General features: G+C 44.7%; 1 protein-coding gene across 1 annotated transcript; it reads left to right on the forward strand.

Moving 5' to 3' along the window:
• Positions 1 to 255: 255 nt before the first annotated feature.
• On the forward strand, positions 256 to 12,953 carry sfrp5 (secreted frizzled-related protein 5). The gene is made up of 3 exons (XM_030106057.1): positions 256 to 1,245; positions 8,223 to 8,300; positions 11,214 to 12,953. Exons 1-3 carry the CDS (start codon positions 687 to 689, stop codon positions 11,540 to 11,542), a joined length of 966 nt encoding a protein of 321 aa, XP_029961917.1. The 5' UTR covers positions 256 to 686; the 3' UTR covers positions 11,543 to 12,953.
• The last annotated feature ends 2,262 nt before the right edge of the window (positions 12,954 to 15,215 follow it).

The following is a 15,215-nucleotide window of genomic DNA, read 5'->3' on the forward strand; positions in this document are numbered from 1 at the left end:
ATTTATCATAAAAATACAGCTGGAGAAAGTTTCCTCTCTCTCTCTCTCTCTCCTGTTGAGTTTTTCTGGAGGAGGGGTTTCCTTTGGCAAAGGGGCAGAGGAGTGTCCTGAAGGCCACTCGGAGCCTCCCCCCGAGGTTGTGATTGGCTGGAGCCGCTGTGAGTGAGTCCAGGGGAGGCCAGTAGGGAGGTGAGTGGTCTGAGAGCTGCTCGGGGGCAGGCGGCTGAGGAGGGCAACCACCACTGCTCCTTAAAACCCTAGATCCTTCTCATTACAGCCACAGACTGATAGAGGGAGAGCAGGGGAGGGCTGCAGACAGCTATGAGAGTGGGCGAGGGAAGGAGAGTCAGGAGTCGTTAACAGGGAGAATTAGACAAATAAGAAATCCTACTTGAGTGCCCACCTCCCCCTGGCTGCGGCTTCCTCACTGCACTACCTGGGGCACATATACACACACACAGGAAGGTGTTTCAGGGAGGCTTAGAGGGCTGACTGTCCAGTGAAGAAGGGAATTAAGCACTTTTGTTTTCAATCCGCTGCGTCCATACTCAGGAGAAAGAAAGGGATTACAGCTCGTGCGCCTGCCCCACTTGTTCACCTCTTCTCTTTGTGTTTTGTCCTCACTGAGTTACTTTGGAGACTTTGGATACAACCTTCTTGAATTGTTGTTCTGAACTCAGAGAGGCATGGCACACGGACAAAAGAGCCCCAGGTGGGCATTAACCCAGGGCTCCTTCAGCTTGGCACTGGCTCTGTCGCTCTTCTCCCTCCTCCTCCTCCTCCTCACCGTCTCGGCCGCAGATGAGTACGACTACTACAGCTGGCAGTCAGACAACTTCCACAATGGCCGCTTCTACACCAAGCAGCCCCAGTGTGTGGACATACCAGCTGACCTGCGCCTGTGCCACAACGTCGGCTACAAGAAGATGAGGCTGCCCAACCTGCTGGACCACGAGACCATGCCAGAAGTCAAGCAGCAGGCGGGCAGCTGGGTGCCCCTCCTGGCCAAGCGCTGCCACGCCGACACGCAGGTGTTCCTGTGCTCGCTGTTCGCGCCGGTGTGTCTGGACAGGCCCATCTATCCCTGCCGCTCGCTCTGCGAGGCGGTGAGGGACAGCTGTGCCCCCGTGATGGAGACCTACGGCTTTCCCTGGCCCGAGATGCTGACCTGCGACAAGTTCCCCATCGATAACGACCTCTGCATTCCCATGCAGTTCACAGGGAACCACGCCACGCAGCCACCAGGTAGGGCAGCTGTCCTCACACACGCCTTCAGCTGTGCTTGAAATGAAACACTGCATCTGCCCTCACAGAGAAATTCAGCCTTTTTTTCCCCATGAATCAAATCACAAAACAGAGTTTAAAAGAGCCTGCTTGAAAAAGGAGAACAACTCAAAACTCAAACTGTGTTTTTAGCATCCTCTCTAAATCACAGTATAATGCGACAACTTCAGTAAACACTCAACATTTATTTCAGGCTTGAGAAATATTTAACAAAAGTACAGCAACAAGTTACTATGCAACTTTAATACAATATTAATGACATTCTTGCTGATGGTTTGTTTGTAGTTATGAAATGTTCTCTCACAAACAAGCTTTAGATTTAAGACTTACTAATACCAGGTAATGAAAAATACAAATATTTCAATTGAATGTGTTTGAAAGCGCAGCGCCACGTTATGCCATGCAACTATATGGAACATAAAACAACAAAGAAATCAACAGTTTTATACAACAGTGAGGGAAAGTTTAAAAAGCAGCCTCACTCTGTGCTCCAGTAATGACAGAAGTTTCAGTGAGAGCCTCTGCAGAGGGGGTCAGTGGGAGCAGGACAGGAGCAGAAAAAGGCTAAAGGGGAAAGTTCCCTAATAGCAGGACAAATCAGGACGGGTCCCTGCTTTGCCTCAGGGACAGACAGAGACAGACACATAGAGACTGGTGACTGAGAGATTCCAGTAGCCAGATCGTTCAGGGAGTTAAGGCTTCTGGACTGGGATGCTCAACTCATCTTAACAGAGGCAGCACACACACCCACATGCCAGCACATACATCTTTATCAGCAGACGTCAATCCGTCTGACTAATGAGTGAAAGGAGAATTGTCTGATTTCCAAACTGGTGTGCTCGAGTGTCATTAAAGGAAAAGGTCAACCAGAAACAGATGAGAAAGAGGACGAACATTGTTTTTAGGTTTCTCACAGAGATATAACTCAAAAAGGAGGAAAATATATCTATAGTTCAACAGGCAGTGAGTCAGAGGGATGACAGGAGGGGCAGTGGAAGAAACTGAGGGAAACTAAATAGAACGGTGTGTGTGTGTGTGTGTGTGTGTGTGTGTGTGTGTGTGTGTGTGTGTTTGTGTGTGTGTGTGTGTGTGTGTGTGTCCACTTAAGTAGCCTATTCACAAAAGCGGGCAGTGCTGAGAAGGAGGCGGAGAGAGAGTCGATGAGAGTCTTTAGACGGCGGAGGGGGACAGTCCCCACTGTGTCCCGGTCTGCTCAGCCTTTGTTGGGTCTGGCAGCCAGCGGGCCAATTAGCTAGAAGGCCAATTACTGAGTCCTCACTAATTAGTCGACATGACAGGACAAGAGACGCGGGCAGAGAATGGGAATCGCTGCAGTCCGATTGTCCCCGCGAGAACCGAACGGAAAGCGGTGAAAGGAGGGGAACACGGGAAAGTGAAGAGAGGCAGACAGTGCATAAAGGAAGAGAAAAGCTGCTTCCTGAAGCAGAACAAGTGGCTGCCTCTCTACTTTCAATGAGGACATGAAGAAAATGATTTATTCTTCACATTACTCCTCCACTTCTCATCAACAGCCGTCCCTCGTGTCGCCACGTGATGAAGTTTCATTTTATACACAAATGTTCTTTATTTTTACTGGAGCTGTTTTATGATAAATCGAACTGATGCACATTCTGCTGCTTATCTTCTGAACTGCTTCAGCCAGCTCGGGGTTGGGAGCGCTGGAGTCGATCCCAGCTGACTCAGGGCGAAGCCAGGGTACACCCTGTACGAGTCCCGTCCATCGCAGGGCAAGACGCGAAATGCACAAAAATCAGGAGTCACTGATTTAACATCAAACTGTTAGAGCCGATCGGACATCTAAACATCACAAAATCACAACTTGACTCGCATCTTTGTGTTCTATTAAAGATATTCACAGCAGATAAACCGTTAAAAAAAAAAAAAAGTGGAAATGACCACTGGGGGATTTTCAGGTGAATTAAAGCAGCACCAACACGTTACACTGGGGAAAACGGCTGTTCTGTTTTTCTAGGACCGGTATCAAGTATGTGACATTCTAGCTTTGCAGAGTCATAATTCATTCTTCTATATGCTCCCTGAGAAGCGGGCAGCTTGCACTTCATCTGTCAACTCCTCAAACAGGCAACTGTTTGTTGATCCAATCTAATCAAATAATGATCAGAAGCGGCTGGATTACAGAGTGTTTAGCGGGAGCGGCACGAATGCGCTCTTTGTTGCTTAACAGTTTTAGGCAGCAAAGAAAAACTGACAGAATCAGTATACACTAGACTTTGACTGTTTGAATCACAAATTGACGAATGATTGGGTTTAACTGTTACATTTGAGTGTGAGCTTCATTGCCAGTTTTAGGGAATGTGTGTGTGAATGTGTGCTTGTTTGAGTGTTACTGAGAGTGAACCCGTATCACTTCTAGCCTGAAGGCTCAGTCACTGACATTTTGTTAAGAAACAGAGATTCTCAGATGTGCCGATGAGGCCATCCTGAGGACAAGCTTTTGGCTCTGACACACACACCTACACACACACACACAGACACACACACACACACACACAGAGCCAGCGATAATAAAAAGGAATTTCAGCTAGGATGTCTCCGAAGCGAGTTTCCTGGGAATGATCCATGTCTTCAGAGGACACTGACGATTCTCCTCCTCCAGGATCAAATTAGGTATCATGTGGCCGTCCAAGTGATTCTTGTGGAGCGGGATCAATCACAGGAATTCTCTACTCTCCTCCACTTGCTGCGCTCCCCGTTCGGGAGGCCCCAGCGCTATCTGAGCTATTCTGCGATTACATGATATAGCACGGTTTGAGGGCTCCTGTGGAAACTCACAGCACAGAGTTAGATTCACGTTCCACTTCTCTGTCACGGCCAAAACTGAGAGGATCTCCGCCACCACCTGAGCTCGGGCCGTGTGTGTACAGATTATTTTTCGCGAGTGTGAGTCTGTGTGTTTTGGCACTTGTGCCTGTGTGTGTGTGTGTCAGCAGCCCACGGGGTGTGATTATGTGAAACACAAGACGGTATATTATACCACGGACGACAAGCACCGACTGCTGACAAAACAGGGTGCGGGCATCCCGCGAGCAGAAAAGGCCAGAGGAGAATTAATGCTACCCATCAAGCCCAGCTCATGGCTGTAATGATGCTACCCTGAGCTACTGTCAGCGTCAATAAATCAGCAGTGATAAGCGCCGACGGGATACCGCGCTTTCAGTTCATGGGGTAAATGCCATAATTCAAATTGTATGTTTTGTACTGTAAATATTCACAAATCAGAACGAGTCCGTGGATTCGCACGCCACGAGAGGTCTGTTTATCTCCATCTCCGCCACGCCGTGTGATGTGACCAGTGTAGGTTTCAGCAACACCAAAGGAGACAGGCAGCAGCGCCGGGTTCCCAGCACCACAATGGGCTCCACTCATGTGGCCTTGGCTTGTATATGAAAAGGAAAATGTGATCCAACGCTCGTGCACGGAAGACTGCAGAGGCCTTAAGAATGTAGTTCGTCTCCTGTACAGGATTCCTGCAGATGCTGTGTTTTAGAGGCCTCGGGGGCTGCCTGCAGGTCATGTTTTAGCCCTCCTCTGTCAGCGTGCCGCATTTATACAGATGTTTGGCCCTCGGACGTAAATCACACGCCGCATTTCATCCCCGGCACAGTACCGTTTTATGTCATAAGTGTTGCTGCTCATAACTTAAAGGGTCCAAATGAGGCATGTGAGAGTGAGCCGTTCATACTTTAAGTGGAACGATATTCTATTAAAAAAAAAAATAAATAAAAAAAAGTCGCCACGGCTCTAAAACTGTGAGGTGAGGCACAAGACATGTCAATTAGATGACAATACAATACAGAGAAATAGAGGGATCAAACAGAAGTGTGTAACTCTGCTGTGATGAAATACTAAACTTCACTCAGCTGTGGAAATTGATTTTAAGAAGATTTGTCAGAGTTGTAAACAGCACATAATTTACAGTGTTTGTTTTTGAATGCAAGTTCAAAGTAAATTAAAGAGATTCCTAAATGTGCTGTAAAGACAAATTGAGTCTTTTAGGAAATGAGCAAGCGAGGCATTTTTATGCTGTAAGAGAATTAGAGATGACTGTGATTTATGTTGTTTATACAAAGATAATTTTATGCAGGAAGCAACTACTACAAGCAAATGAGGACGGCGGTGCAGTTTTCCTTGATTACAGTCGACACGTATACTCTGATACAGAGACATCCCCAGTCAGGTCCTTCTGCTTGCTAGCTAACAAATAAACTCTTAAATTAAATATGATTTTTTTTTATGTGTATGTTGAAATCGAATAACGTCACACAGATGAGTCTGATCATATTCACTAGAGCCAGTTCTGATAGGCCAACATTGAGCTTAGTTTATTTTCTCATTCATGGAGAGCTACGACACAAATGTCTTCATTATTATGTATCCCTGAACACACTGTTCACATCTTGATCCTCAACACCACATCTGCTCCCAGAACATGACTGTTTCTGTTTGACGTTTTGGGAAAAAGAGAGAAGGAAGACGAGAGTGAGAAGGGGATGAGAGACTGAAGACACGGTCGAAGGCAGGGACTGAAACGGAGAAAGCGGTATTAAGCTCGGAGCTGTGACTGACTGAAGTTGTGCCGTAAAATTCTTGGACTCTTGCCGTACGCCATTTCCACACTGGCTCGCCGTTTAAAGATTAACAGCAGGGTTTTCCAAGAGACCACCTCCTTGCTCGCCCCGCTCCCATCGTCCTTTTCATCTTGTCCTTAATCATCCACTCCCCACCTCCTTCATTGCTCCCCAACAATAGCTCTGGGAGACGATAACATTCATCACACCGATCGGGAACATTAAAGTTTCTGTAATTGAGTTCATAACACAGCGTGGAAATGCCAAAAGGAGCACACAGGGGGGAGTCCGGTCCAAAGTCAACCAGAGCAAGAGCGCCATTTCCAGGATTTAATGACACGGAATGGTAAAAATTCTTCCACCAATGGCAAAAAGAGCCATAATGTCAAAAGATTTGCTGCGTAGAAATGTGCGCAGAGGGAAAAAAAAAGAAAAAAGTTCTGCAGCAGCAATTCCCATCAGAACATGACGGTGATTCCCTCGACGGAGAACAGCGATGAGGGCCGTCACAGCTCAAGTGATTTCTCAGTGGTATCCATCCAGGTGGTGGTTTCTCAGTCCAAGCTCAACCAAGTTTCTTGAAGGGACCACTTTCTCCTGACACACACTCCGCAACTGACACGCCTGGGCCACCTGCCAACATCCCGGCCCCGTGAAGCCAGGATGAATGACCACACAGTCTGAACTGCGCCGTACAGCTTCAAGAGGTTCATTCAAAACAGACAAACGCAGTAAATTTTTCACTGTCTCTGCGTTCGTGTGTGTGTGTGTGTGTGTGTGTGTGTGTGTGTGTGTGTGTCTCCTGCCCTAGTCTTTATGTCAGCACCACATAATTAGAGCTGACCCTGTAGGGCTGCACGTCTCCTGCTTGTGAAAGCATGGGAACCTTCAGGAGGAGAAAAACTGGCACATACAAGAACATGGTTTTACACACACACACACACACACACACACATATGCATGCTCACTAGTGGTTAGGGGGTTTACCTCCCCATGACCCAAGCAGTGAAGCATGCTGAACTCTGACCCCGCTCATTATCTGGCCAGACGCTGAGGTTTGGACTGGGGTGATAACCTCTGAACCCTGACTTTTAACCTAGGGGCTGAACGGTGTCGGGACAGTCCTGTGTGTGTTTGCAGAATGTATGCTTGTGAGTTCGAGGCACTGAGGAACAGACAGAAAACAGGCAGGAGGACATATTTTGGACACTGTGGTGAGTGAATGACAGGAAAATTTAGCAGCCGTCCTGAAAAAGGCTGCACACCCAGCAGAACGTCGGCACTGTTTTCCTTTCAGACAAGTTGCTCCTAATCACATTTCTCGGCCCTGTAGGTATATATAAGTGGTGTTGGGAAGACTTCTATGCCACATCCTTCTTTCCCCAGCTCTAATATTATACCTTGTTGTCTGACTTGGCCACAGTTTCAGTTTTGTGGACACACGGGCTGATATTAAATGTGTACAGCTGCAGCCAGCTTATTGGGATTACATGGAGGTTATGAAATAAATTACCATAATAGAATTTTTTATTAAGAAACCTCTGGAGAAAATTACAATGTTATGCAAGCGTGTCTGTGTCAGAGTAAACAAGTAAAAAAAAAAAAAAAAGTAAGCTTTACAATTGGGAAAAAGTTTAAAATGCTGTTCGAATCAATTACAGTTCAATACATCGAAACAAACGAGATCAAGAAGCACCAGATTTAAAAAGGCTTCATACAGGGCCTGCACTGCTTCTGTCTTGTGTGTCTCCACCGTGTCGGCACACGATTACAACAATCACACAAGTAAGTGAGGCTAAACATGCTTTGGAGCAAAGCTAGTGTGACCATAAATTTGGAGATAAAAATAAACTGGACTTGTTGCTTAGGTTTCTCTTCGCTCTTTCACAACGTGTAGCTGCTGTGTGGGCTGACGTCTGCGTGTGTGTGTGTGTGTGTGTGTGTGTGTGTGTGTTCAGTAGCTCCTGCCACAGCGTTTACCTTTCTGCACAGCCAAGACCACGCCTGCACCACCAAAATATACAAGGGCTACAATAAAAAACATTTTCTCCAGTGTAATTGCAGGGCAAACATCAGTCAGCTGGCTGCTCTGTGTATCGGCTCCGCGGCAAATAGACTCTGACAAGAGGAGGGGGTCTGCAAATAAGTGCCTCAAGAGTGCTCGAGGCCTAACGATTTCATGCTGACATGCCCGTGGTTTTATAGTCTGAAGTTGACTGGGAATGACCTGTAGTTCACGATTCAGCATTAGATCATCTGCTGTTCATATTAAATGAAATTTGACTCTGTGTGGTTGATAACCAGCTATTTTAATGTCCCCGCCCACAGTGTCGAAGGTGTGCCCGCCCTGTGACAACGAGCTGAAGGCGGACAACATCATGGAGCACTACTGCGCCAGTGACTTTGGTGAGTAAAGGAAATGAACGAGTGAGCCGTTTATTCTGGATAATACACAGCTGATAACTATGAATAAGAAAGTTTAGACCTGATCTATTTTGAAAGGGCATCAATATTGCCATTTGTCCAGGAAGAAAGTATCTCAAAGCAGGTCAGACAGGTCGTCTATACTCTTCCCTTCACAAGTCACATCATGGACTGACGACGAGATTTAGATGAGGGTCGAAACGTCTTCCACGACACACGATCGAGTCCAGCTGACCTGATTCATTTTCTGTGATTTACTGAAAACGTAAAAGCCCACTCAGTAATCTTTTAATGTGAAGCTGCCAAGCAAGAATGACATCCATTAAAGGTTCCTCCTCAGCGTGAGACTTAAACTTATACATTGTGAGTTTCACTGCTGATTCATGGCGGTTGGCAGCCGTGCTTTCATCGGATTTTAAAATCACACAAATCAAAAAATAGATACGACCGTAAATACCATCATAGCATTATATTATTTACGAGAGCTTCTAGTTCCCAGTGTTAATTCAGCATAAGCTTCAAAATGTTCTACTTTGCAGCATTGCTATTCCTCCACAGTAATGACCTGAACGTGAGGCCAGAACATCATTATTCCTTTATTTCTGCTCATCCAGGCCAAAAGGCCCATCATGCACCAAGGCAGCTGAATATCTGCTCGCATGGACTATTGCCCCAATGTTCAGAGTTAATGATATACTGAGCGCTTTCTTTTCTCTAGTTATAAGATTCTGAACACCAACAGCTTGACCTTGTGGGACTTGAGAAGAACGGACGAGTGAGAATAGTAGAATTTACAGTGACGTGTGTCCAGGCCGTCGCAGAGAACCGTATTTCAGCATCCGGGCGAAGAGTTTTGGCAATATATCAAGAGTAGCCACATCTACATAAAAGTGTGGAAATAAAACATGAACCGTAATCAATAATAAAATAGATTAACTCGAAACTCATCCAGCTCAAATTCTGTCTGAGCTGCAGCTAAAGAAAAAAAAAGGCTCATAACATGGCATCAATTAATCAGGGATAGTCATTGGTCTGATTATCTAGAAAATTACGTATCTCAAGCTTTGAACCTAAGTTCGTAAAGATCAGAAATACAAAATTCTTCCTATTCATTAGAATGAAACATGATTACATGTGAAAATGGATACCCGGCATAGGCAGGCCTTTTATTGGCTGAAAACGTCCGGGACTGGATGAGACGAGATAACTGTGACATATGGATTGGAAGATCAAGGGAAGAATGGCTTTCCAGTGTTATTCTGTAGGATGATAGCTGATTACAGCTTGATCTCATGCCTCATGAACGTCACTACCCATTCATCTTCAGACGGCTATCGCCGTCGGAGCATTCTTTGCGTTCGGTTCGTTCCCTTTTGATGTTCGATCTCTGGAGATCCTTTGCAGCGTGATTCAGCAACACAGCAGTGACAACAATAGAACAGAGAGCGGGCGGGTACGGGGGCCTGACAGGATGCGCTGCCGACGCCGGGCTGGCATAGGAGGCTTGTTTCAGCTGAAAGAAAACCTGTTTTTCATCAGTGTGACAGCACACGGAGCTCCCCTGCTCCTTCCAGCTGCTCCTCGCTTCACGCCCCCCCACCCCTCGTGTTCGCTTTAAAGTGATTGAGTTTGTATAAAGACGCGGGCACGGCTTGTCACAGAGACGCTGGCCAGGCTGCACGGCGGGCCCCACCGCTTCACGTATGGCCACATGTACGGGTGGGCACCGAAAGCGACGCAGGAAGTGAGCAGGAAAAGAGGGTTGACTTTATACTTCATATCTTCACTGAACACAAATTCACGCATGAATACAGTTATTCACAAAAATACACACACACACACACACACACACACACACACACACACACACACTGGCATGCAGGCACACAAACTGAGTACATAAACATACGCCCTGGGTGAAGGTGCTGGATGTGAACCGGCGTGCGACCAGAGAGTTAACTCAACACACACACATTCCTTCTTGAACATGCTATCACTTCGCATGTAGCGGATACCTATCGGGGTAAACTGGAGGATGTTTATGCAACCGTAGACAAGCAGTCGAGGAGCGAAATGGCCACTTTCCAGCGGGCTTGGTTACATAGTAAAGCTTCATACCGACGCTGCTCCTTTGCTCGGCCCGTGATTAATTTCACCTGTCAAAAGGCTCACCCAGAGAATTCCTTTCTCCAATGCTTGGCAGTACCATTTTAATTTCTCACACGTATAAATATCAACATTTAAAAATGAGACTCGCTGAGAGATACGAGTGAGGACTTCATCAGGCTGTTAAACGGCCAAGACAAAAACTGCACAAAAGTTTTGCATTCTGTATTTTTTTTTTTTTTTGCTCACAAATACACACATAGTCTTAAAGAAAAACACATTCCATTTGATTACAGGGCAAAGCTCAGATGAAAGAAGCAGGGTGATCATGGTCAGGAGAGAGAGTCATTGTGAGCTGTAGTATATATACATTACTCATGTTATAGTAAACTTTTCAGACTTATGATTAACAATTCAAATGTTATTCACCAAAGACTTGAACTAGAAGAGCTTAGAGGAAAATCTTTCAGGATTAAGATTATTATGTATAAATACTAACCTCTTAACTGAACAACACTGAGGTTTGACTTGTATTTAAGTCAAAAGACTCAGGAGAAAAAATATGTCCCTGTTTTGTTTTCTCGTCCCTGTTTTGTTGTTGCATGCTGCAGAAAAGGCCACATGATGACCGTCAGGGGAGGAATAGAACAGCGGCTTCTCTTGCAGAAAGCGGCAAGAAGTAAAAAGAGATCATGGATCAGTGTGACACTTTAACAGCATCTGGGTGTGCGTGTTTCAGAGAGTGAAATTTGAATTGAATTTGAACGTCTGCCTCTTTTTCCCCTTCAGTCCTGAAGATGAAAATCAAAGAGGTGAAAAAGGAGAAGGGCGACCGGAAGCTGATCGCGGCACAGAAAAAGAAGAAAGTCTTGAAGCAGGGAGTGTTGAGGAAGAAGGACCTGAAGAAACTGACCCTGTACATCAAGAACGGCGCCAACTGCCCCTGTTCCCAGCTGGACAGCCTCGGCTCCAACTTCCTCATCATGGGCCGCAAAGTGGACCAGCAGCTCCTGCTCATGTCCATTCACAAGTGGGACAAGAAGAGCAAGGAGCTCAAGTTCGCCATCAAGTACATGAAATCCCACCAGTGTCCCACGTACCACTCTGTTTTCCAGTGACGCGGCAGAGTCCAGCATTGTACCCCACATTCCTCATAGATTACATGCTCTTCTCAATAACGCATCCCTGAATCCCAAACCCTTCCAGAACACTCCAGTTCCTAACGTAATCCGACAAGGATTTGAAGGATACTGTACTTTTTCTCAGCAATAAAATGAATTGTGACAGTCGAGGCCACTTTAAAAAAAAACAAGCGTTTTTGGTTCTAGTTAAGAAAATATTATCTTAATCTCTAAAAACAAAGAAACAATTACTTCAATCTACTTCGCCATACAGTCAAAGGACTCATGTGTAGAGTTTTGTGGCATCTAGCAATAAGATTAAGGATGAAAACCAACTGGAAACTCATCCCTCTTTGGTTTGTAAGAGAACCTACAGCCTTAGCGTCAGGTCTGTTAGTTCAGGTAAACTCTAGAAACACTTCATAGGTAGTTCTCTGATAGAGAAACGCCTCCATCTGTAGATTATTGTGCCGAAAACAACAACATTTAGTTGAGGGCTATCATGCAACATTTTTCTACAACATATCATCACAGATTGGACCTTTAATACTTTTTATATATTCAGTTCTATTTTCTGATTATAGTTCAACAATCACAATAAAAATTCTGGAAAAAATAGTCTGGAATTTAACAGCAGATACAGCATGGAGGAAAAGATGAGTTTTGTTTCTGTGTTAAAAAAAAAAAAAAAGAAAAAGAGAAATGATCTTGTGTGTGTGGGATGAATGATGTGCCAAATGCATGAGCTGGCACAGAGCTCCACGGAATAACATCAAAGCAAAGAAATCTAGATGATCCACTTAACTGTATGTTTTAATGATGTAAAGAAAAAAAAATAGGCAATCCATATGAATACTAGATAATTAGAAACCTTGGCCTTTTTCTTTTATCCCTGCTGGGAAAGAGGACCGGTGGGAAAAAAGACAGTGACGGACTGAATGATGCTTCCACTGACTTTGTACAGTACCTGTTTGATGTGGCCTGAAAGAGGGAAACTTGAAGATTTTTTTTTTCTTTTTTTTTTTTTCTTTTTGAATTGGAGAGAGAGAGAAAATTGAAAGGATAGAAGATATCCCCCTGAAAACTAGAGGATAAAAGAGAAAGAGACTCTGGACAGAACCAACGATGTTGGATTGATAAGTCTCTGGTACTCACTACTTTTCACTATCATTCTTCAAACGTTTCTCTCTTTTTGTACTAAAGTTCTTTAATTTGATCCCAGTTAAACGTTTATGGTATGAAAGCAGAAATCATGCATACAACATAGCATCTGAATACACTGTTGCTGTAGCAATGAAAGATGAAAATTTAACTTTTGACAACATTTTCTAACATATTAACCTGTAAGTAGTTCTGTTACTGAAATAGATCAATGTTTTACAAATAAAATAAATATATTTGAAATTTTTATACCTCTTTTAAATGTGCAGTGTTGAATGTTCAACCTTGTTTGATCCACAACGAAGAAAGTGTGTCCACCATGAGGACGGACGGTTTGATTGGTCAGCAACACACACTTACAGACATCCACAGTTCATTGCATACGATGTAAAGCACTGCATTGTGCCATTTTTTTTTTTTTTAAAACAACTTAAATTTCAACCTGACAAAGATCTGCAGTCACTTTGAAGGTTTTCCAAATCATTTTTGTAACCACTGGGCAGCAGGCTTGTGTTGAACCATGGTCAACACTGTGGCTTTGATAAGAAAGTTAAGAAAGTTCTTCCTCCAGATTTTTCCGTTTATTATTTCAAAATTTCAAACTGTCGTAAAATAAGCTTTCTTTTAAGTCTTTCAATGGGGTTTTGACGTCGCCGTCTGTCAATAAATGCCAGTTTTGCCTGTCCAAAAGACTTTCTATTGATCTCTATCTGCAAAAACAAGGTTTGACACGATCAGCCGCAGAGCTGCAGTGTGTCCGCAGACATGAGGGGAGGTTAAGGGTTGAGGGTTGAGAGCGTGCGGATGGACCGCCTTGCACCTCCTTCCCTTTCAAAGAAAAACAGAGGTGAAATTTCATTTCATCCTTTATGCATTGCCAAAAGTTTTACCGATCCACAGTGGGTTGTACGCAAACCCATGGCTCCAAAACCACCATGCGAAAGTGTAACGGGGTGACGCAGACGGACAGCAGACCACAACGCTACAGACCGACATTATCAAAACCATTTACAGCTTAATAACTCCAGACACACGCATACAGCTAATTCACTGCAATAAAAAAAAAAAGATCTGGCATCTATGTGCAATAAAAGGCAGGATGGATCAACTGTGACGCTCTCCGATGTTTACTGTCTTCCACCCATGTTTCCCGTAATGCGGATACTGTTGGAGACCGTTTGGAGCGTGAACGCCAAAAGAGCAGTGACCTCTTTCCAAGTGATTGTAGAGATAATGAACAGCTCTCAGGCTGTGGAATTACAAAAACAGGAGGGGACAGACAGTCACTGGAAACAATGATCAAGACTAAGAAAGGCTAAGAATTCAAATGCCATGGAGGTAAAGAAAAGTCTCTGTTGGGAGGGGAACATCCTCCCTTTAGAGCTGAAAAGGTGCAGATGCAGTAGATAACACGCACCACGAAGGAAAATGATGAGCAGCTTTCATTAACCGAGACGTGGCAAGTCAGCAGAAGTCAAAGTGGAAGAGGCCAAAAAGAGGGAAGGTGAAAAGGGAGAGGAGACAGAAACTTGGCGGGATCCCACGGACGCCCATCAGCACCTCCTCAAAGGTCACTTGTGTAGTTAATAAGGGCCCGATGAGGGACTGGCGACACGCAGACAGAAATGCACACACACTCCGAAAACACGTACACACTGCGTCCGATACGACCACGAGCTCACATTGTCTCACTTTCCTCCGGCGAGACCGCAGTTCAAACAAATATCGCTTCCATGTCCATGCGCTGTAACAATGACTGGTTACAGGAAAAATGGGGGGGAGTCGATCACGGCGCGCACAGAATGTGAAAACGCACAGCCGCAGAATGGCCACCTTGTTTTTATTGCAGTGTGCTGATAAGCAGCGCCTTTTTTCACGGCCGAATAGCAGCTGTCTGTCAGATTGCCGCGTGCACTCACGCATGCACGCGCATACACTCAAGCACGTGACAGTTGCTCACGCACAAATGGTACGTTTAAGGATTTTATTTCCACTTTTATTTACCAAACTTTCTCTCACCCACCCAGTTGTCATGTATTAGCAGGCAATTTATTATCTCTCCTTTTTTTTTTTTTTTTTGTCTTATACATCATTTCTTTTGACAAAACCCTCTGAGATGGGTGTGATCGACCCACTGCCAATACTTTTGTCTTAATATTTGAGAAAATATTTTCCTTGTGTGATGAAGCTCATGTGGGAAATGAGCTAACCGAACCTGAACATATGCACTGTGAAACATGTTTATACTGTGTGCATGAGGCCGGCCGTCATGATATGTTGATCTTCTTCAGTCATCTTACATCTCTTAATCACTTGAAGCTGATTTCATTGTTGCGGGCAAGAGAAGCACAGATCCCCCAGGATGCAGCAGTCAATCAGACTAGAGCTGTGATTTGCCCAATTGGCAGATGTCTGCAGAAAATGGTGCATTGGCAACATTCATTTGTCAGTATAGAACAAATCAGTAGCTAAAGATGTTCATTTATCTATTAGGAAAATGACCTTGGAA

The sequence above is a fragment of the Salarias fasciatus genome, chromosome 13 (genome assembly GCF_902148845.1).
Source record: "Salarias fasciatus chromosome 13, fSalaFa1.1, whole genome shotgun sequence".
Classification (NCBI taxonomy): Eukaryota; Metazoa; Chordata; class Actinopteri; order Blenniiformes; family Blenniidae; genus Salarias; species Salarias fasciatus.